This window comes from Genypterus blacodes, unplaced genomic scaffold, assembly GCF_046128005.1.
Source record: "Genypterus blacodes isolate CSIRO-AG114 ecotype Tasmania unplaced genomic scaffold, CSIRO-AGI_Gbla_v1 ptg000072l_1, whole genome shotgun sequence".
Taxonomy (NCBI): Eukaryota; Metazoa; Chordata; class Actinopteri; order Ophidiiformes; family Ophidiidae; genus Genypterus; species Genypterus blacodes.
Genome location: NW_027466882.1, coordinates 18,457 through 39,671, shown reverse-complemented (window position 1 = coordinate 39,671; position 21,215 = coordinate 18,457). Strand labels below are relative to the sequence as shown.

The following is a 21,215-nucleotide window of genomic DNA, read 5'->3' as shown; positions in this document are numbered from 1 at the left end:
ATTGATAATCCCTCAGCCAGGAAACAAACCGCCTTTTCTAGAATTACTCTCTCCAGGTAATTTTGGAGGAAATGTGTGTGAGACTGAAAGCCTGGTGGAGGCTTTGCAGGATTTCCTCTTATTGCAGAGAGTATTGGATAAAATCACAATGAACATGTGGTTATACATTTTATCTATCTATCTATCTATCTATCTATCTATCTATCTAAAGATTCCTCTTTTTTCTCAAGCTTGAAAAAACTTGTGTGTGCGTGTGTGCGTGTGTGTGCGCGCATGCGCGTGTGTGTGTGTGTGTGTATCGACGTAGTAAAAGTTGAGTGCACGTACACTAAACGGACAGCAGGCACCGCTCTGTTCTCACTAACGAGAGGCAAGAGAGAGAGAGAGAGAGAGAGAGAGAGATAGAGAGAGAACGAGCACATACACTGACTGACCACAGCGTGTCGCACTTTTCCCACTTTTGACTGTCCAAAGTAGAAAGTGGGAAAACTTTTTCCTGGTGAAGTGACAGAGAGAGAGCGAGAAAGTGGGATTTGTTGTTATTCAGCGAACACACGCGCGCGCGCGCGCACACACACACAGACACAGCCTTCGCATTAGTTTGGAATTTATATCAAATGTTTATATCACATTTCGTTTGACTCGCATCGCTCATGACCCTTGTAGATAACGATGCATATGTGACCTGTGTGTGTGTGATTTTGAGCGTGTGTACTGTGTGTGCGCGCGGGCTCGTAGGAATGGACGCGCGCACACACACACACACACACACACACACACACACACACACACATTCAGGTAAGCGGGTAGTCGACAGGTAACGTTGACCCGAGAGAAGGAAACCAGGACTTCGGCTTCACTCAGTAGCTTTCCCCGCATAAAAGCTCCGGCGGCCAGCGGCTCTTCCTCCCGGACGGACCCGCCTCTCCTCTGCTCTCCGTCGGACTGCGCTGCTGTGTTCACCTCGGCAGAAGAAATGTCGGAGGAGAAAACGGACCTTCCCACAGAGCTGCTCGGTAAGGAACATTCTTGAAAAGAGACACAGCGAGTTAACCAACCACCTAGGCGCTGTAGCGTTTATCTACAGGGACATTAGAAGGTTTTACTGATTCTGTTGGTTAAAAGTGCAGTTGGACCTCATAGACACACTTCAGATTATGAAAAAAACGTAAAGTTAGAGGCTACTATGAGCCTGCTTCGAGACGTCATAAACCTGCTACAAACTCTAAAACATTATAAAGTGTCTACAAATCTACTCTTCAACAGCACAAGTCACCGTGGAAGTATCACAAGTACAGCAGTATATGGGTTAAGTAGTTACATTGTGTTAGTATTGCAAAGACACTGTAGGAAGTGAAAAATACCATATTACAACAGTATGAATCATTTTATTTGTACTACAGTGAGGCAGTTGAAGCTTGAAAACATACTATGAAACATTAGGAAGTGCTTGAAATACACCAGAATACACATGCTAGTACTACAGGGATACCAAATGGATGTATAACACATAGGGAATACCAGAACAGGGTAACAAACAAGTGTAGGGATATTATATTAGAACAACAGAGATACAAAACTACAATAATACACTGGATCACAATAGATGTACTATCATAAAACATTATGAATCAGTAGAGGAGTATTATACTAGTATTGCATGAACACCGTTAGACAGAAGAGGTAGGTTAAAGCTTTTAAGGTGTATTTGTAGCAGTGACAGTATTTGTGAGGGAACCCTGTGTGTAGTTGTGTGTATTCCAAAGTTTCCGTGGCCTGAGGGTGAGGCCGGCTACCTGAGAGCTTCTCCTTATCTGCGTGGGGGGGGCTTTGGGAGAGGGGTGTGTCCCGCAAAATTCCTTTGGATCGTGAGATACCATCAACAAGGGCTGCTGCTGCTGGGATCACTGAGTATCAAATAAGAGACGGAGAAACAGTAAATCACCGCTGCTCTACTGGAGAAAGTGGAGTATTTTGCTGTAAATCATCAAGCCTGGAAGTTTGCTGGGAATGTGTTGTTACTGTGCACCGATACAAGCAGACTGATACAGGCTGATACTTCACATCAAAACCTGTTTTCCCGAGATACTAGTCGTGCCTGGCTGTACGCACGCAAGCAAAACTCTTAAAAGCTGGTGTACACTCGCCGACACCTTCAACAGATTTCAAGCTCGGAATGATTCCTGGCAGATTCCTGACACCAAAGTTCTATGTGGAAGCCAGATTGAGTTATTTCAGGGCAAACTGTTCCTTTCAGAAGTAGAAGGAGGATTTAGACATTTAGTCCAAGTCGAGAATTAGTTTGATTGATGCGTTTAAGCCTAACTTGCACAACGTTTGTGTTTCTGTGAAGGTCAGATAGACGCTCTCTTCATTTCAGCTGTTCTTATTTACTTTTACATCCACTTTTTGTACTGCGATTGAGGCAAAAATGTGATTACAACCTGTATGTACTTTGACCTCAATATGGGTTCTTTAGCCGCACCTTTTTGATGATTTATTCGTTAAAAGTCACCTATTTGATTGACACAAAAGTCGAGTTTGAAATCATAACAAACACATAATCAAAGCAAATATTCTGCAATTCCCCGTTTGTTGGATAAGACTGCTGAGTGGTGAGGTCGACTCATGTTCACGTGCTCTCTGTCACCGTGTCCTCACTGGTCTCACCCTGTGTGTGAGTGGACGGACTGATGAATGGAGCTCATTGTGTCCTGTGCCGTTCTTTAATGGGATACGGTGACCTAATGCCACCAATCAGCAAGAGCATCATTACTCTCTCTCTCTGACCACAGGACCGTACATGTTCACGCGCTCCAGCAGGCAAAGGAAGTTTTATTACGGTTATTTCCTGAAAAATGTCAATTCTGGCACCTTTCTGTAAGATTGCAGCAGGTTGGAAAGATGTGAGGAAGATCATCTGACAAATGTGTAATTTTCCAGTTTCCCAGTTTTCCAGCCGACGTCTTTTTATTTTTGATTTCAGAATTTATAGGCTGGATTACAGCAGACGGAGAGGAAAGGAAAGTACATTTTTTAGGATTAAAAGTCACAGGTTTGTGCTTGAAAGTGTCCCGTGTTCATTTGTCAGGAAAACTCCTGGTCCTCATGTGTCCCGAGCCAGACGTCCATGTGTTTCTGATCAGGAGCTCCACGCTGCTGTAATGTTTTCATCTGCTTCATGACCTCATCGTGTGCCCGGGTGTGGAGAGGAGGAGGAGGAGGAGGAAGAGGAGGGGAGGGGAGGAGGAGGAGGTGGAGGGGGAGGAGGAGAAAGAGTGATGGCGGGTGGCGCTCTCATGAACAAATATTAATACTCCCTCTGTCCATCTGACCCTCTAGCCTCCTCCTTTTTGTTGCTCTCCCTCCTTGAAACATTTGTGCTGTCTGCATAAGAATAGAAACTGTTACTATAGGATAGAGATGTATGAAAAACATACAGAGGTTTCAGGGTCAAAGGTCAGATACAACATATTTGTATGTAACTAAACTTCAAGTTGATGTAGAGGAGCTTTTAGAGGCGTTAGAGATGTGCTGTAAAATGACCCAGCCAGCCCGAGTGTTCATTATCTGCTGCTCTGTCACCTCTGACCTTTGCAGAGAGCGTGCGGGAGGCAGTGGGCCGGAGGGTGAAGCTGACCCTGAGGCGCCGAGTCCAGCTGGAGGTCAAAGGGGACAAGGTGGAGAACAGAGTGCTGGTAAGGGACGGACGCTCACACACAGCACCATTCTCAGGATCTAAAGGGTTTTTGATTGAATCCACAGACGGGTCGGCGTTTGTTGTGTTGTTGTTCGATGTGAGTGAAGGCGAGAACCTCGCGTGCGTCCGACTGACTTCCTCTTAAACTTTCACGCTCTGAGACTGAAGGTGTCCGCCGTTAGTCCCATTTTCTCACCGTGCAGAGATTCCAAATACACAGTATTCCCGTCAACAACCCCTCTTCCTGTCTGCGCTGGGCAGTATGTGATGAGGGAGGGCGAGAGGAAGAGAGGAAGGGAGGGCGGGAGGGAGGTGTGTGTGTGCGTGTGCGTGTGTGTGTGTGTGTGTGTGTGTGTGTGTGTGTGTGTGCGTGTGTGCGTGTGTGTGTTACTGTAGGATCTCTGGTTTCATGTACCTGCAGGTCAGTAAAAACGCAAACTCAAATCTGTGTGTGTGACTGAACAGACAAGATTCTCTCTCTCCCTCTGTCTCACTCTGTACCTCTCTCTCTTTCTCTTTCTGTCTTTCTCTCTCTCCGTCTCTCTCCCTCTGTCTCTCTCTCTCTCTGTATATCTCTCTCTCTCCTTCTTCCTGTCTCTCCCCCTCTGTCTCTCTCTCTTCCTCTCTTCATTTCAAACTTTTAACACATTTTTTTCCGTTAACCACATACCGCAGAGCTGCAGAATGCGACTGCAGCTCCTGTCGGGACTTGACTCCGGCAGCCCACTCACACCTACAGCCCGAGGGCCGACAACTCACACACACACACCACATTCCACGGCGCCAGATCAGAAAACCTAAGGTGCAATTTATTTCAAAATTGTGCGTGTTGGTGATAAGGTGTCAGGCAGATTGGTTCTTATCTGTTTACTTGCACTCAGTGTTCGGCTCGGTTGTTTTTGCTGCGATTACACAACAATTTTAGTGAAACTGTAGGAGTTTAATGTTGTGTAATCCGTATACTTTGATTAAAAGTCACATTATGGTGCATGTGACTTTTGAAAACATACATTTATTGTATTAATTGGAATATAATCAATGGTAAAGGTGATGTATGAGGTTGAAGGCTGTTGTAGCTTCATTTACAGTTTTTGTAAGTTGGATAATTTTCCCATAGCTCGACTATTCAACCATTGACACTGTTCAGGTCAGTGAATGGTTGAAGTGTCTGAATGGTCGTAAATCGTGTCGGCGTGGCCAAGGATTAGGTGGCTGCCCTCCTCCTGATATCGCTGTGTGAATTCCTTGACGCTCGCTTACTTCCTGTCTTCCGTCTGCGTATGTGGAACCGCTGACACCCGCAAATCAACCTGTCTTCACCCCAAAAGCAAAGACAGGCTCTCAGGCCCGTTGGCATCCGACCCTTAGTCGATGAGGAGGCGGACCTTGAGTGTGACCTGGATTGACCGTTGTCATACATGGGAGTTACAAGCCACAGGTCTCTCCTCTTTCTCTCTCTCTGTCTCCCTCTCTCTATCTCTCTCCCCTCCCTCTCTCTCTCGCTGTCTCTCTCTCATCCTCTGTCTCTCTCTCTTCCTCTCTCGCACTCTGCCAGGACAGAAGTTGGACACGTGGTAGAAGATAATATATGTTATTGTCCCGCTAAGGGGAAAAACCAAACCCTGGTCCAGCTCCTCTGTAAGTGAAAACAGACAGTGATCCATCTGCTCGGCTTTGTTTTCTTTGGACTGAAGATGTGAAGAAGACTCCACTCTCCTGTCAGATCTCGACTCTTCGGCCCAAATAAGGAAGTCTGGTCCACCTGGACTTTAAAATGAAAAAGGATGGAGAGAAAGTATTTTAATGTCAAGTTACAGTGACTGTGGGTCTTTATTTATAATCATGATATGTTAGATTGTATCCAACAAACTAAAGCAAACTAGAAGGCAGTCAGGGAGCACATACCTCCGTCAAGGCTGTGCAGTCCGAAGACATTCCATCTCTCCAAAATGAACTGGACTGACATGACCACGGCGACTTCATACAGAAGCCACACCCACTCAACTTTGGCAGGGAAAGTGTTAAACCCAAATCAGTTCCCATCTGTAGGAGGCACTACAGAGTTATAATAGTTTTTCACAGAACAATGAGGTTGTCAACAAACTCTACAAATGCTTCTGATGGGAGAGACGAGATCTATCGGAGTCTGTGTCAGTAGAGTTTGTTCGTCCACCGAGCCGAAGAAGAAAGATTAGCTTTAATAACGTACTGACACGGGCAGTGCTCAGATAAGGAGAGTGTGTGTGTGTGTGTGTTGTGTGTGTGTGTGTGTGTGTGTGTGTGTGTTGATGGAGGAGCACATGCGTCAGTGTCCATACAACCAATTAAATGCTAGATTCACATTTTGAAGGCGTCATCGATGTGTCTGACCTGTGTCCTGTCTTCATCTCGTCTCAGGCTTTGGCATCACACCGGGCGTATCTACTGACTGCACGGGTCCCCTCCAAGGTCAGTACGTGTGTGTGTGTGTGTGTGTGTGTACCTTATTCAGCAAAGAATAAGGTCTTGGAGCAAGACCAGATGTTGACGCGAATGTTCTTTCATATTCATGTAGTGGTTTTTATAGAGAAGAGTGTTTTGTGTGCGTGTGCGTTGTAAGCACAGTGTGTGTGTGAGTGAATGTGTGTGTGTTCTTTGCACAAGGGAAGCCTAAACATCTCTATGTTATCCATTACAAAAGGTGAAGGCAACCCAGCCGCACGTCATATTTTAAATGATCATACTGTAGAGTTCGAATCTTCGGTCTGCTTAATTAAACACATTAAACACAAAATGCTGCATACACACAGATCGCTATTTTTCCACAATGTGCGTGTGTGTTTGTGTGTGTGAGTGTGTGTGTGTGTGTGTGTGTGTGTGTGTGTGTGTGTGTACGCGCAGAGTTGTTGCTGTGGGCTTGGTGAGCTAATGCTGTAATGACAGAGTGCAGATTTTCACTCCATTACAACATAAAAGTTGTTAGCGGTGGCTTGAGCATGAAGAAGACTGTCTGTCTGCCTGTCTGTCTGTCTGTCTGCCTGCCTGTCTGTCTGTCTGTCTGTCTGTGTGCTTCCTCTCTCCTGCCTCATTTTATTCCTCCTTCTCCTTCCTTTCCTTTCTCCTCCATCCTCTGTCCCTTGTCCCTGCTCTCTCCTTCCTTGTTGTCGTTCTCCCCCTCCTCCTGTCTCTTGACATGCTGCAGCTTGCTCCGAAGGTGAACGGAGCGTTCTTCACCTCAGCGCAAGGCCGACAATAAAATACTCATAGTACATCTTCTTTCTTTTCGCTTAGACTCTCTCTGCCCCCCCCCCCCCCCCCCCCAAGCTCTTTCGCTCTTTCCTGCTCTCCGTCAGAGGAAAACAGGTCCCACCATGTGGACGAGACACCCGATAGTTTTACCCACAATGCAGCTGTGTGAACACAGCCTGTGGGAAAGCAAAACAGAGAGGAAGAAAGGTTCAACCTAGAGCGGGGAGAGACAGACAGAGAGAGGGACAGACACACATAGAGAAAGAGCGAGAGAGAGAGACAGACAGACAGAGACAAATGGAGAGAAATAGGACAGGGTAGTCTCTCATGATTTAAGTCCTTGTGTAACCAGTTTGTGATCTTAAACTTTAACCTGCAGGTCATGACTAATTATGAATTCATTAACTAATTACACTTTTCAACGTTGAGGCCAAAGCCTGAAGTTCCTGATTTGAAATCGCAGATCTTCAGGTTTCTGTGAGAACTGAGCAGCGCGCGGATCTAAAAATATTCTTGCTATTTCCTTCTTCTTCTCTGCGTCTATTTTAAAGGCTCTTAGTAACGAGTGTGTGAATCGGCCCAGACCGCACGTAAATAAACGCAGACAAACGCAGGTCCTGCTGGGAATAAGTGACGGTGCCGCTGCCAAGACGTCTGCCGGCTCAAGAAACCATTTTGACTATTCCAGCATTCATGTTTCCGGCGAACGAGTATTAGTCGCCAAAACTTTGTTGATACAGATAAACAAGTTGTGTTGGTGTTGTTCTAATTCAAGCGTGTAATCTCACACACGACACATGTAGTTCATTTTATGCCGCAGGCCTATAGAATCGATGCAACGTCACCGCCTGCTGGTCGTATTGAGAGCAGCGTCCTTGTGCCGTATGTGACAGTTTGCGCGCGACGAGCCGTTTGGGAAAAACCCGACGCTTTGGAATGAAAGTCAGGCCGTGGAAATGTGTTTTCAGCTCAGCCAGATGACCTCTGCTCTGTTGTTCCACAGCGGCCAGAGGTTCTTTATTGAAGTGTGTGTATGTGGGGGTGTGTGTGTGTGTGTGACAGTGAGACAGAGGCTGGTCTGTTCCTCTGAGTGTACTGTCCTCTGCAAAGAGGAAAAAACAAAAGAGGAATTGAACAGCTGGCGAAGAAAAGAGGGGGGCACTGTTATATGCCCCTCTCTCTCTCTCTCTCCCCTCTCTCTCTCTCTCTTACTCTCTCTGTCTGGCTGTCTCTCTGTTTCTTTCTCTCTGTGCGTGTCTCTCTCTCTCTGTCTCTCTGTCTCTCTTTTTTCTCTCTCTCTCTCTATCTCTATCTCTCTGTCTCTCCCTCTCTGTCTCTATCTCTGTCTCTCCCCCTGTGTCTCTTCTCTCCCTGTCTCTCTCTTTTTTTCTCTCTCTCTGTCTATCTCTCTCTCTCTCTATGTATCTCTCTCTCCATTTCTCCATCCCTCATTCTCTACCTGTCTCTCCCTTTCCGGTCTTGCTTTCACTTCCTCTCACTTTTTTCAGTCTTTTCCTCCATTATTGTAACTTTTCTCTTTTGCATCTCTCCCTTCTCTCTTCTTTCCCTCTTGTTGTCATCCCTGTTGCTCTTCCCTTTGTAACAGTCGAAATGTATTTTTACCCTCAGAGGAAAATCTGAGCATCTGTGAGGTCGTGACTTTGCTCCAGACATTTGTTCTCCAGACTGTTTGTATCTTGGCTTTTTCCCCTTTATAGTGTTTTTGCTCAGGCTGTCTGAAGCTCCTCTGCATGTGTTTTAATATTTATCCTGCTCATAAAACATCCCAGTTTGTCAAATGTAAGACTGTAGAAACCTCTGTTAGTAAAAAGCACCCTCTGTGTGTGTGTGTGTGTGTGTGTGTGTGTGTGTGTGTGTGTGTGTTAAACATCTGTCACCTTAGGACAAATATTTCATCGTGAATCAGACTTGATGCAGGGTGTGTGCCGTCCTCAGGGTGTGTGCCGTCCTCAGGGTGTGTGCCGTCCTCAGGGTGTGTGCCGTCCTCGTCTCACTGTTGGGATAAACGCTGCAGACACTCGTGCACGCACACACACACACACACACACACACACAAACCTCTTACAGGCGACTCCTCCATGTAAACTTCCGGTCTTTCACACTGCGTTTCATAACGTCTCCCCCTGTTTGATGGTTTGTTGGTTGGTTTGCGTCCTGTGTTTTTTCAGGTGGAACACTCCTTCAGCTACCTGGATATACAGGGGATCAGCAGCAGCAAACCCACTCAGGTGCACACACATGCACACACACGCACACACGCACAGACAATTGTGAAACCACAGCATTGCATTATTTAGCAGTTAATGTACAATACAAATACAGTTAATTGCATGTAGGACTATTGCTTTAGCCTCTCCCTCTCTCACACACACACACGAAAATTCACCATAAAACTTTGATTATACTCTTTTTTTCAAAATTACGTCAGACATTTTTTGCTTACATAGCTGCACAGTCTAACAATCAGAGCGAAGCTTGCATGTAAACGTACCGACCAATATGTTTGGTTGTCGCCCCCTGCAGTTGGTGTTGGAGTATGACCGCGGCCCATGGAGCCTGCGACTGGGCTCTGTAGACGAGGTGGACGAGGTGATAGGTCACATCGGCAGCTGCGTGCACCGGATCTGCCCCGTCGGATCGCCTGTGTACGTACGAGCCGCGCGCCGCACGCCGCACGCCGCACGCCGCACGCCGCACGCATGCATCAATTGCGTGACCAAACAGGATAGGGAGAGAGGAAGAGGAACAGATGTGCTGGCCAGTGGGTCATGTTAGAGGGAGAGATGGAGCTTCTCTGTGTTTGCAAGGCGACAAAAGCACATTTAAAGAGCCATAGCTGCAAAAATCCTCATGAGGAAAGTGTTGAATTGCACCAAAATGATTGTTTATTATTATTTTAGTTCATCATGCAGAAGTGTGACTTGTTTCTCCCTCCATCTTTAGTCTCAGTGAACAAGAACCTTCACAGAACATCTCTCTCTCTCTCTCTCTTTCTCTCCCTTCTTCTCTCTCTCTCGAAGGAAGGTGATGAGGAAGCTGAGTCTGAAGCCCGCAGAGAGGACGGCGGCTCTGCAGTCCGTCTGGGACGAGCAGAGCTCAGCTGACGTGGGACCATGCGGTAAATCCCTCGACAAAAATGTTCAAACTCGTCCAGTGTCAGATATCAAAGAGGTCCAGACAAGTTCTGATTCTGCTGTTGTGATGTTTTCTCAGGTGGTTTCTCACATCAGTATCTGTGTGTGTGTGACCAGCTGGGTCTGCCGTACAGGGAGGAGGTGCAGTGGGTCAGTATCCAGTTTAACCTAATTATTTGTACAAAAATGAAGCTGATATCACTTTTCTTTATTATGTTTATAATTTCTTTGCTCATACATGCACTCACACACACGTCTGATGTGTTTGCTGCAGGACGTGGACACTATCTACCAGACTCAGGACAGCAGGGAGCTCAACCTGCAGGACTTCATTCACCTGGAGAACAGGTACGCCGGCACCGTCTTAAGTCTCATGCCCATTTCCTCTTGACTATTTTAACCAATTTTATCTATAAATATGCTTATAAATGAAATATGATAATAATGAATGAAATCTTTCCAAGAAATGCCACATTTTCATATTTTTTCTTGTACATTTTGTTTGTTTATTTGCTCTCTGCAGGGATCTGGTGCCGATCATTGCAGCTCTGGAGTACAACCAGTGGTTCACCAAACTCTACACCAAAGACTACAAACTGGTAAGAACACACACACACACACACCCCTCCTTTTTAACAATGAAATCAATTTTAAGTCATGCAAATAATATGATTGATGAGGCTGTGGTGAAGTCATGAGTTGTGATCCATTAGTCATGATGGTGAAGAAAACGCTTGTTTAGTTTGAGTTTGTTCATGACTCATGATCATCATGTGCATATTTCTGTCCCACAGTCGACAGAAGTGTGTGACCAGATTCTGCGGGTCATAGCTCGATCCAGCCGGCTGGAGGAGCTGGTGCTGGACAACGTTGGACTGAAAAGGTCAGAGGTCATTAACCCTATCAAGGATTTGTATCGCAACCACAGTGTTTAAAATGTTAAAGTATGAAAAGAAGTAAAGCAGTAAAAGCTGAAGTGTTGATACATTTATGTCTGTTTTTCAGTGATTTTGCTCAGAAACTGGCCAGCGCTCTGTCACACAACCCCGCCTCCACACTACACACACTCAACCTGACCAACAACTCACTGGAGGACAAAGGTTTAAACACACACACACACACACACACATACACTCTTCATTCTGTCTTGACACGGCCAGGCATCATTTCCTTGAACACACTGAGGTTGAACATATTTTTGACCTGAACTTTGCAACGTTAAGATCGTAAAGGAGTGTTTCTGTCAATAAATTGGTTATAAATTAATTTGTTTTTCACTTTGAGGCTTTTAGGTGAATTAATGCGCCATCTGGTGGTCAGTGGTATATTTGGATAAACGTGAGTCATCTGGGTGTTATTTCCCCTCAATCCTTTCTTTATTGACTCTCTCTTCCTCTCTCGCTGTGTGTGTGTGTGTGTGTGTGTGTGTGTGTGTGTGTGTGTGTGTGTGTGTGTGTGTGTGTGTGTTTGCCTGCAGGAGTGTACGTGCTGAGTGCTCAAATTGCCAAACTGCCAATGGGCCTTAAACAGCTGAACCTCTGCAAGACGTCCATGTCTCCTAAAGGTCGCCGTCATGTGACACAAACACACAAATCTCCTGCATTAGTTCATATCTCCATAACTCCCCGTCACACCTTCTGCCTTTGTTCATGTGTGTGTTTGTGTGTGTTCCAGGTGTGAACAGCCTCTGTCAGGCTCTGTATGCCAACCCAGCCGTCTCCTCCGCGCTCACACACCTCGACCTGTCGGGAAATTCACTCAGAGGAGACGACCTGCCGGTAAATGAATGCTGCGAGCTTCCTGTGCTACAGCAGAGCGGCGGTGCTTTTGAGTGCACTTTGTGACGAGGGTTTGTTGTCTTTCTGTGCAGAACCTGCACAGTTTCCTCAGTCACCCAAACTGTCTGCAGGCTCTGGATCTGTCCAACAGTGACTGCTCTCTTGATCAGGTAACACACACACACATTTTCTATACTTCAATTCAATACATTTACTTATTTATTCATGACTGACATTCAAAAACCACAAATCTGTAAATTTACAAGAACACGAAACAGAAGAAAGCAAAGACACCGAGGGTCGCAGCCTTTGGGTTTAGTTGTCGTGCTGCTGTGCGGCAGTGTGTGTTGTTGTGTCTTTGTGGTTCACCTGTTGTTTGTTGTGTCTGTAGGTGTGTGCGTCTCTGCTCGCAGGCTCTCTGAAGCATCTCTCCGTACTCAACATGTCCAAGACGGTTTTCTCTTACAGGTCAGAGATTAAACTGGCACAACAGACAGATCACTCGCTCACATAAAGAGTGACATCATCCGTTCTATACTAACAGGCCTTCAGTCAGCTGATTATTTAAAACCTTGGTAAAACCGCAAGTCGTTTTTTATGAGATAAGAAGTCACAACACTGCATATTAATAACTTTATTTATATGGCACTTTTCTAAGACATATACAAAGCACTTTACTTGTTATATATAATTAGATCACATAAAAAAGATCTATAAAATATACTGCATATTAAAAATGCTTCATGGAATAATAACAGTATAAATAGTAAATTAAAAGTGTGAAGGCAAAGTGCAATGCAAATTAATATAGATCAGAATAAAATAAGATAAATACCTAGAAATTAATGTGCGATCCTCTGTGCCAAGCCCCGACGAGGCTTCCAGCGAGTACTCTTTGTCCTGCATGTACTTCAGCACTGTACTCTGCAAGTACTGACCCCTCTGTCTGCCTGCACGCCTACAGGAAGTGTAAGGAAGTGCCCCTGTCCTTCAAGCAGTTCTTCAGCAGCGCTCTGGCTCTGACCTCAGTCAGCCTGTCGGGGACCAGGCTGCCTCTGGAGGCTCTGAAGTAAGTTAACACAGACCAGAGCTTCATCCGTCCCTCTTCTTTAAAGTGGCTGATGGGTGCATTGGTGTTTGCAGGGCGTTGCTGTTGGGGCTCGGCTGCAACCCAAACCTAAGCGACGTCTCTCTGGATCTCAGCTGCTGTGAGGTAAAGCCAACGTGTGTGTGTTTGTTTAATACAGCGGTTTTAGGGGGTGGATATTATTCAGACAAAACGAACTCTCAGATATCGCACTCTGAATAGGCTGACACACACTCACTCTCCCCTCTGCCAACAGCTCCACAGTGATGCCGATTAATGTGCTGAAACTCATTTGATCCTTTAATATTGATTATGAAACCTTTTAATGACCTGCATCTCTGTTGCCCTCAGTTGCGTTCGCCGGGTTCTCAGATCCTGGAGGGTTGTATCGCTGAGATCCCCAACATCTCCAGTCTGGACATTTCTGACAACGGTGAATACGTCGCACACTTGAACCGTTTGTGATGGTGGCAGCCTGCTCATGTGTGTGTGTGTGTGGTGCTGTGTTTCTCAGGTTTGGACATGGATCTGATCACCCTACTGGTCTGGCTGGCCAAGAACCGATCCATCAGACACCTCTCCATGGGCAAGAACTTCAACAACATCAAGTCCAAGTGGGTGACAAATTGACCAGCTGACTGCAGGAAGTTTCCTTCTCTTCAGACTAAGATTAATTGGTTGTGATTAGTTTTTGGTATAGATTCTTCCCCCATGAGGTCACTTGTAGCCCTGTATGAGTTCATTCCTGTCTTGATAACCTATCGATTCAGTTACTAAATCATTTGAATTCTTCTCTCAATTAGTGTCGATTTCATCATTCATTTGTACTTTTCTCTTCGTGTTCCTCCAGGAATGTGTCTCAGGTTCTGGACAACATGGTTCACATGATCCAGGAAGAGGATTCGGTGAGCCAAACATTTCAACGCCACATACTGTATAACAAGTCCACATTCGTCTCTTTCTCAATCCCTCTTTTTCCGTCGTAAATTTGCTTTTGATTGCCATTCTGTTTTGGTAGCAATTTTAAAACCCTGCACACATACCTGCTCCCCTTTCGTCCCGCTGCAGCCGCTGATCTCACTGTCGCTGGCTGATTCCAGGCTGAAGGCCGACCTTTCCATCGTCCTCAACGCTCTGGGCAGCAACACATCTCTGACCAGACTGGACATCAGTGGAAATGCTATGGGAGACATGGGCGCCAAGATGCTGGCCAAAGCCTTGCAGATCAACACCAAGCTCAGGTCAGAGTCGGGATCGGCTCCCAGAGCCCCGTAACCACAGAGGTTGAGCTCACTCTGCAGGTAAATGATGGCCGGCTTCTGGTTGTTTGTGTGCCTGCAGGACGGTGATGTGGGACAGAAACAACGTCAGTCCTCAGGGGCTGCAGGACGTCGCTGCTGCTTTGGAGAAGTGAGTAGGAATTGTTAATGTCTGCGCTGATGTTAGTCGTGGACGTGCATTTGTTTCCCTTCAGATTAATCCTTTATTATTATTATTATTACTATTATTATTATGTTAGAAGACTGTAGTTGCCTGCTGCTTTAAACTCTGCAGTTGGTTGTTGGTAGATGATCTGTTCTTTTCCAGCAGCTGCGAGCAACACAATGTCGTAAATACTCTAACGTGGGTCATGTTTTGATGTTTCTCTCTCCATTAGGAATTACACTATTCGCTTCATGCCTGTTCCCATCATGGATGCTGCTCAGGCACTGAAGGCAAATCCAGAGAAGACGGAGGACGCTCTGTTGAAGGTAATATCCTCCAGGGAGGCGATGTTTGTCCGTCTGTGTGTCAGCAGGACATAGTCAAGATGTTAGCGATGAGGCCTGTGAATGTTTGACTCAGTGGGTTGGTGCTGTGTTGTGATGCAGATGGGTCAGTACCTGCTGAGGAACCACGAGACCCGAAAGTATCTCCAGGAGCAGGCGTACAGACTGCAGCAGGGGATAGTCACCACCACCACACAGCAGGCAGGCACAGCAACACACACAAACACATACTTTAGTATGCAACACCTTTTGACCCCTGAGTATGACCTCTGCGCCCCCCACAACTTTGTTTTTGCAGATGATGGACAGGATTTGCGTGAAGGTTCAAGACCACCTGAACTCCCTGAGGTTCACGGAGACAGACTTGGTTCAGGAAGACATGAAGGCGGCAGAGAACCTCATGAAGGACGCCAGGAACTCCAAGACGGTAAAATTAGCAAACTGGCTGCCGTAACCCGAGTGAGATGGTGACAGTGTCTGATCAGCCTCACTCCATCCTGCAGCTTCTCCCCAACCTGTACCACCTGAGGGCCGGGGGCTCCAGGGGGCCATGTGTCGGAGCCATTGAAGACAAACTGGAGTCCATGGCGGGAGAGGTGGCCCAGGTCATGGACGAACAGCTACAGGTACTCCAGAGTGTTTGTTACAGGAAGAGCAAAGTATTGAAGCCGCTCATAACCAAAGCTCTAGTAGCTAATCTGAGCGTTACAATTCCTCGTCCTCTCCAGACGCTGCTGGTGTCGATGGTGGACTCCGCCGAAAGCCTTTGCCCTCACGTGATGAAGAGGAGCAGCCTTCGTCAGGACCTGCTGAAGGCCGGGGCGGGGAGGACGAGCGTGCCGTGCAGCTTCATCACCACCACGCTGCTGGAGCAGTCTGGTGTCGACATCGTCAACAAGATCAGGTTCAAATGCATTCTGTCCTGCTTTCCAGATTGTCTGAGAACAGGAAACGGCCATGGCGTGTGGATGCTAACTTCCTCTTTGAGGGCCACCTGAAGACAGCGACGGGGACTGATTGATTTGATTTGTTGTGTTTGTGCGACTCAGCGAGGTGAAGCTCAGCCTGGCTTCCTTCCTGTCCGACCGGATTGTGGATGAAATCCTGGAGTCTCTGTCCAGATCACAGCACACACTGGTTAGTGTCTGTATACTTGTCTGTCTGTCTGCCTGTCTGTATCTGTCTTCTCTCAGTCTTTGTCTTTGTGTTTTAACCTTCTCACTCTGTTCTTTCTACCTTCTTCTCCCTGTCTCTCTTTCCAGTCTGACCATCTGAGCAGGAAAGCTCAGCCTCTGCTACATCAGGAGCCCCACACGGAGGCCGAGGTTCTGGATGAGAGGGTTCTGCGGCCAGAGAATCAGGACAAGCTCCAGGAGCTGGACAGAACCAAGGCCAAAATCGAGAACCACCGACTGGAGGACATGGATTCCTGCATCGTAGGAAAAACAGAAATAGTCTCAGCTTGAATGAAAAATTGTAGTTTGAAGCTGAATTCCTTAAACTACAAATCATTTCTGTTTTCCAGATGACTCCTAAATCCAAGAGGAAGAGCATTCTAGTCCGGATGTTGCGGCCCGTCTCTGTGGCCTTTGGTGAGTTTTGGGTCACTTTAACGCCTGTTGTCTGTTTGGTTTGCGTTCCCTCACGGTTGTTGCGTTGGTGCTCCCTCAACAGAGATGGAGTTCGACCTGGACAAAGCTCTGGAGGAGGTTCCGATCCACCTGGAGGACCTGCCTCCTCCCCCTCCTTCTGCGCAGGGGCTGGACAGAAAGTCGACCTACTCCGGAGACCTGCCTCCTCCCCCTCCCCCATCCCATGTAAACCCTGTGTGCCTGGAGGATCTGCCCCCCATGGAGCTCAGGACGCTGGAGCATCACACCAAGCACCGGCCCAAACCGAAGAAGAGGACCAAACCCAGCCGGACTGTAGGTTTCCATCAACCATGAGCTCAGTTTGGGCTTGAAACTGGGGGGCAGATTGGACATAATCCAGGGAAGAAACCATTACGTGTTGGAACCTGTCGGCCTGTTGATGGACCACTTTATGTTTTGGCCTGTAGGGTTTGAACCTTCAGTCACAGAATCACTCTTTCACTTTGCAAATTAGGAGCCCGGGTTTGCTGGCTGGGTTCATGCAACACAACTGGTCGTGTCTTAGCGCTTACAATAAATATATGCTGTTTGTTAAAATATAGGTGTGACCTTCAACTCCTACTGGTCAGCGAGGGCGACTGCACAGAGAGACAGGATGTGAATAAACAAAGGGTTTCTCTGCACAACCAATGTGTTTCTCTCTGTGCATCTCTTAGCGAGAGCCAACCGGCAGCTCCGCGCCGCAGGAGGCGGAGCTCTACAGCGTCACGGGCAAACTTGATGAGGGCCTGGAGGACTTCTTCTGCAAAAAAGTCATGAAACGCAGCTTTCTCCCCGGGAAGCTCGACTCCCAAAGGTGAAAACAGGCAGGTGGTAACATCACCGCCCAGGCAGCAAGCACGTAGCTGTCTGTTCACACACACACACACACACACACACACACACACACTCACAGACACCAGTAGGCAGGGAATCAGTCGTTCCATATTTGTGAGAAATAATCTTATAATCCATGTAGTCATTATTATTTTACTATAATGATAATAATTGATTGATCAACTTCTAACTAACTGTAAGAGAAGTTAAAGAAATTTAAGAAGCAAATTCTCAACAAATACTAATTTAGATAAATCTTCATCATTTGGCTTATTTGATGATGATGGAATATTGCCATTAGTTGAGTTAAGATCATCAAAGAACAAACAAAATATATGGTTGCTATGGTATTGCTGGCTTGTAATAATGTGTGACTCTTCATAATAACAGTACTTTTTGCCCTCTTGTGTCCTGCAGACATCCTTCTGTCAGAGCTCCGTCCAGCAGCTCGCAGGAAGCAGGAGAGAAGAAGCGCGAGTCCAGGAGGAGTGGCTTCTTCAACCTCATCAAGGCCCGGACGTCTCGCTCAGAGAAGAGCCACGGTGCCGCCTCTATCACGCCGCCATATTCCGTCACCTCTCCATCCTCTCCGTCTGTTACGGCGATGACGGAGGAGCCGGCGGCAACGTCGCCCAAAACGGCGGAGCCCCACCAGGAGCTCCCCGAGGCTCAGTCTCCGGACCGCTCCTCAGATATGGAGAAGGAAGCCTCTCCGACGACCACCACTGAAGCTGCTGACGAGGAGAGGGAGGACGAGGAGAAGGTGGAGAGGAAGGAGAGGAGGGAGATCCTGCACATCCCGCGACATATTGGAGTTCCCATCATGGGCATGGACCTGCTGGCTGAGATGAAGGCCAGGCAGGAGCAAAAAGCTGCTCAGAAGGTCAGTGGTCAATGTCCTGCTCAACGGCTCGCTGACAGTGGGAACAACACTGAAGCTGAGCAGACATGATGCACCAGGTTCTTGATATTTTTCTGTCTGTCCGTCTGTCTTTTCCAGTCTGCATCCGCCTCCTCGCTGGACGACCTGGACAGTGATACAGGTCAGTTACATTCAAATCTCTTCCTCTTAAAGGTGCAGTAACATTTTAAAAAAACACCTCCCTGTAGAATTTGAGGCAATGAAGCTTTTCTCTCTCTCTCTCTGTTTGTGTGACCAACGATGCCTCGCTGTTTTTTTCCATATTCAGCAGTCGGGTCAGACGGTAATCCTGGTGCTGATGCTGAAGACTCCAGACCAGAACCAGCTCCCAGGTCCAAACCACCCAGCGTCTGCCCCAAACCTCTACCACTGCAGGGTAGCAAGCCGCCACTGGGGCCACGCACTTCAGGACCCCTTAGTCCCACTAGTCCCACCAGTCCCAGGCCCAGTAGCACCTGTCTCCTCGGTAGGTAAACATTGTTTGTCCTACAGTCCTAAAGATCTTGACCTCTCAGCTCTCACCGTGTTTTTCTGTCTCTGTGGGTCTTAGACGACGCTGCTGAGGCTCCTGCAGGCAAAGGGCCACTTCCTACTCCTCGCCTGAAGAGAGCGACGTCCGAGCAGGACAGTGAGAGCAGCAGCAGCGCCCCTGCAGGTCTCCCGCCTCCGCTGGATGGTCGGTACCTCCTCTGCGTGGTCTCACCTCACTTGTTTAACAGATTTCCAGTTTCTATCGAGCCATAGATTACACAAGTGATTAAGTTTGATGGTGCAGCGGTTAGTATTGTCTCAGAGCTCATACCTCCGCCAAGGCTGAACCGAGGACCTTCGGACTGTGAGGCTAAATTGAAGAAGTAGTTCATAATTTGCACTGTAGATACAGTATTTGTTGATCAAAAAGTGTTTCAGTGTCAGTTTTCACCACATAACATTACTAAATATTAACAATGATGCCCGTTTCCGTCGTCTATGCGACTAAATATGGCGGGATGGAAATCCTGTGGTCGCGCCAGTTCTGTTCCGGCCTCTTGTCCTCTGTTAGGGGTGAAGGTTCCGTGAGTCAGCCGGGGCATCGTCGAAAAATGAAAACTCTCAATTAAACAGGTGACAACTGGTGTAATTAAGCGCCTGTGAGGCCGCGTCGGACGCCTCCACACTGAATGTGACTGACGGGGAAACGGCCTTAGTGTGGGATCCAGGCGAGCGCGTGTGTGTGTGATTTTCTGCTCCGGCAGTCCACTTGTGTAATTAACACACTCAGGAACTCTGTGTTTTTCCCTTAAAGCGCCGCGCTGCTCTTTGCTCCGTGTAATTAAATAGGCAGGTTTCTTCTCGCCAGTGTCGTGCGAAATGACGTCTTCTTAAAACCCGTTTGTGGAGGCGAACGCAAAATCGACTTGGATCGACTTTCTCACAGTTTGGCCCTGTTTAAGAAGCAACTTTGGTCATTATCGACCACCTAATGATCCATTACTCCAAAAGAGTTACTTTTATCAAAACGTGATCACATTATGAACAATGAAGATGCATCACAAAAACACTAAAAGCTTCATTTTGATTTCTACTAAATTTCTGTAACATGTCGATGCAACTCAATTCCAACTTGATTGCAAACTCAAATAAGAACAAATGATTGTGTAAGATAACACACACCTGGTTAGTGTATGTGTGTGTGTGTGTGTGTGTTGTAATTTCAGAAATTTCTGAAATTAAGCCTCAAACCTTTGTTGTTGCAGCAGTGTTGACTGATTGATGTACATTCTGTCACGTTATAGACGTTGAGTGTGTCCTGACATGTGTTCGTGTTCCCTTCATGTCGTAGCTTCACCGGAGCTGCAGGGTGATGGCAACGTGTTCGAGTCGTCTCTCGCCGCCAGGCAGTGGTCGTCGTTGAAGAGCTCGAGTGGCCAATCGGGCACACTGAGTGAAGACGAGCGCGAGCGGGCCAAATCCCTCCCTGCCCACGGTTCGACCAATCACACTGATACAGTGAACACGCACTCAATTACATTAACAGTCCATTGATCACAATTATAATAACAAATAGAAATAAAGTATCTCTCTCTGCCCCCCCCCCCCTCCCTCTCCCCCCTCAGTGAGCCCTCCCTCTCTGGCTGATGATGACCTCAGTCCAACTGAGGAACTTCCAGCTGACATTCGGTCCGAGAGTAAATCCGAGGACGAGTCTGGTGAGGACGCTCCTCCAGCGTGACTCATGGCTGTGGATGAGGGCCTGGGCCTTGGCACGCACCACGCTGAGTACTTACTGCAAGGATTCAGTACCTGCTGTTACATTCAGAACCAATATTGCAGCACAGCCACTGCAGTTTTCAATCTGTCCGGTAGGTGGCAGCATCTCACCAGTCGTGATGAGATGAACTACATGTGTTGTGTGCTGCCTGATGCTGACGTTTACCTCAGTCCGCCTCACCTTGTACCGGCTTATTTGAGACGACTGATGGAATTTGTTGCGCCTCCACCGCGTCACGGCCGACTTCTCACACACGTCTTTCCTTCACAGTGAAGCAGCCGGCGGTTTTTTAACAAATGTTCGTAATTATCAGGTAATTGTAGTCAAAGCAATGAGATCAGTTGTTGTAAAGGTTGAGTTTGTGTTTCCGGTTCGTGTGTGAACTCTGCTGCTTCCTCACTAACGCAGGTTTGATCACATACTCACTTCACTTAATCACATTAATGCTGCACTTATCAGTTTATTATTTTTGTGTGTAAATATAAAATATGTGTGCACGTCTTTACGAATCTGTTTATAGAAAAAATATGGGAGTTTATATCAGAGTAAAATGAAATGACGATGGGCTTTGTTATGAGCGTAAAATATGATTTATTTCTTGGAAATTCCACTTCTGTATCTAAATATAAATGGTGATGGTTTATAGTTTATCGAAAAAAATAGTTGCAATAAAACTACACGTTTTTATTATTTTTTGAAACATTTTAAAGTCATTTGAAATATTCTGCTGTTGAGAATCATATTTCAGTGAAAGTGCGAGCCTGTAAATGAGGTTAAATATTTCTGTATTTGTATGTTTATACCAATAAATGCAGTTTCACTGAGTTTGTTTGTTTGGATAGTTTTTGTTTTCTATT

General features: G+C 46.7%; 1 protein-coding gene and 1 long non-coding RNA gene across 3 annotated transcripts; one reads left to right on the top strand and one right to left on the bottom strand.

Annotated features, from left to right (window-relative positions):
• Window positions 1–544: 544 nt before the first annotated feature.
• carmil1 (capping protein regulator and myosin 1 linker 1) lies at window positions 545–21,182 on the top strand. 2 transcript variants are annotated; one of them, XM_076157125.1, is made up of 38 exons: window positions 545–1,016; window positions 3,601–3,698; window positions 6,098–6,148; window positions 9,118–9,177; window positions 9,473–9,594; window positions 9,970–10,067; window positions 10,163–10,233; window positions 10,358–10,431; window positions 10,607–10,682; window positions 10,878–10,966; window positions 11,089–11,183; window positions 11,561–11,647; window positions 11,758–11,861; window positions 11,954–12,031; window positions 12,253–12,329; window positions 12,826–12,930; window positions 13,005–13,074; window positions 13,300–13,381; window positions 13,463–13,562; window positions 13,799–13,853; window positions 14,017–14,189; window positions 14,290–14,358; window positions 14,606–14,699; window positions 14,820–14,918; window positions 15,016–15,144; window positions 15,221–15,343; window positions 15,446–15,621; window positions 15,767–15,854; window positions 15,980–16,153; window positions 16,243–16,309; window positions 16,392–16,642; window positions 17,026–17,165; window positions 17,603–18,068; window positions 18,186–18,228; window positions 18,379–18,573; window positions 18,658–18,783; window positions 19,930–20,073; window positions 20,204–21,182. In XM_076157125.1, the coding sequence occupies exons 1-38, from the start codon at window positions 977–979 to the stop codon at window positions 20,317–20,319; spliced, it is 4,305 nt and encodes a 1,434-aa protein (XP_076013240.1). In that variant the 5' UTR covers window positions 545–976; the 3' UTR covers window positions 20,320–21,182. The 2 variants fall into 2 exon arrangements, with proteins under 2 accessions (XP_076013240.1, XP_076013238.1); XM_076157123.1 differs by having other exon boundaries at window positions 546–1,016; window positions 18,376–18,573.
• Window positions 5,190–6,131, bottom strand: LOC143005751 (uncharacterized). Its single transcript, XR_012964086.1, has 3 exons — window positions 6,071–6,131; window positions 5,606–5,743; window positions 5,190–5,467 (listed from the first exon to the last, which is right to left on the bottom strand). It is a non-coding gene; the product is annotated as an uncharacterized LOC143005751 (long non-coding RNA).
• Window positions 21,183–21,215: the final 33 nt, after the last annotated feature.

Bases quoted from the DNA above. Each gene is read 5' to 3' on its own strand.
- carmil1 (XM_076157123.1), top strand. From the start codon at position 977: ATGTCGGAGGAGAAAACGGACCTTCCCACAGAGCTGCTCG. The intron at 16,154-16,242 runs GTAGGAAAAACA...TCTGTTTTCCAG, and splicing joins AGGACATGGATTCCTGCATC to ATGACTCCTAAATCCAAGAG. The intron at 16,643-17,025 runs GTAGGTTTCCAT...TGCATCTCTTAG, and splicing joins GGACCAAACCCAGCCGGACT to CGAGAGCCAACCGGCAGCTC.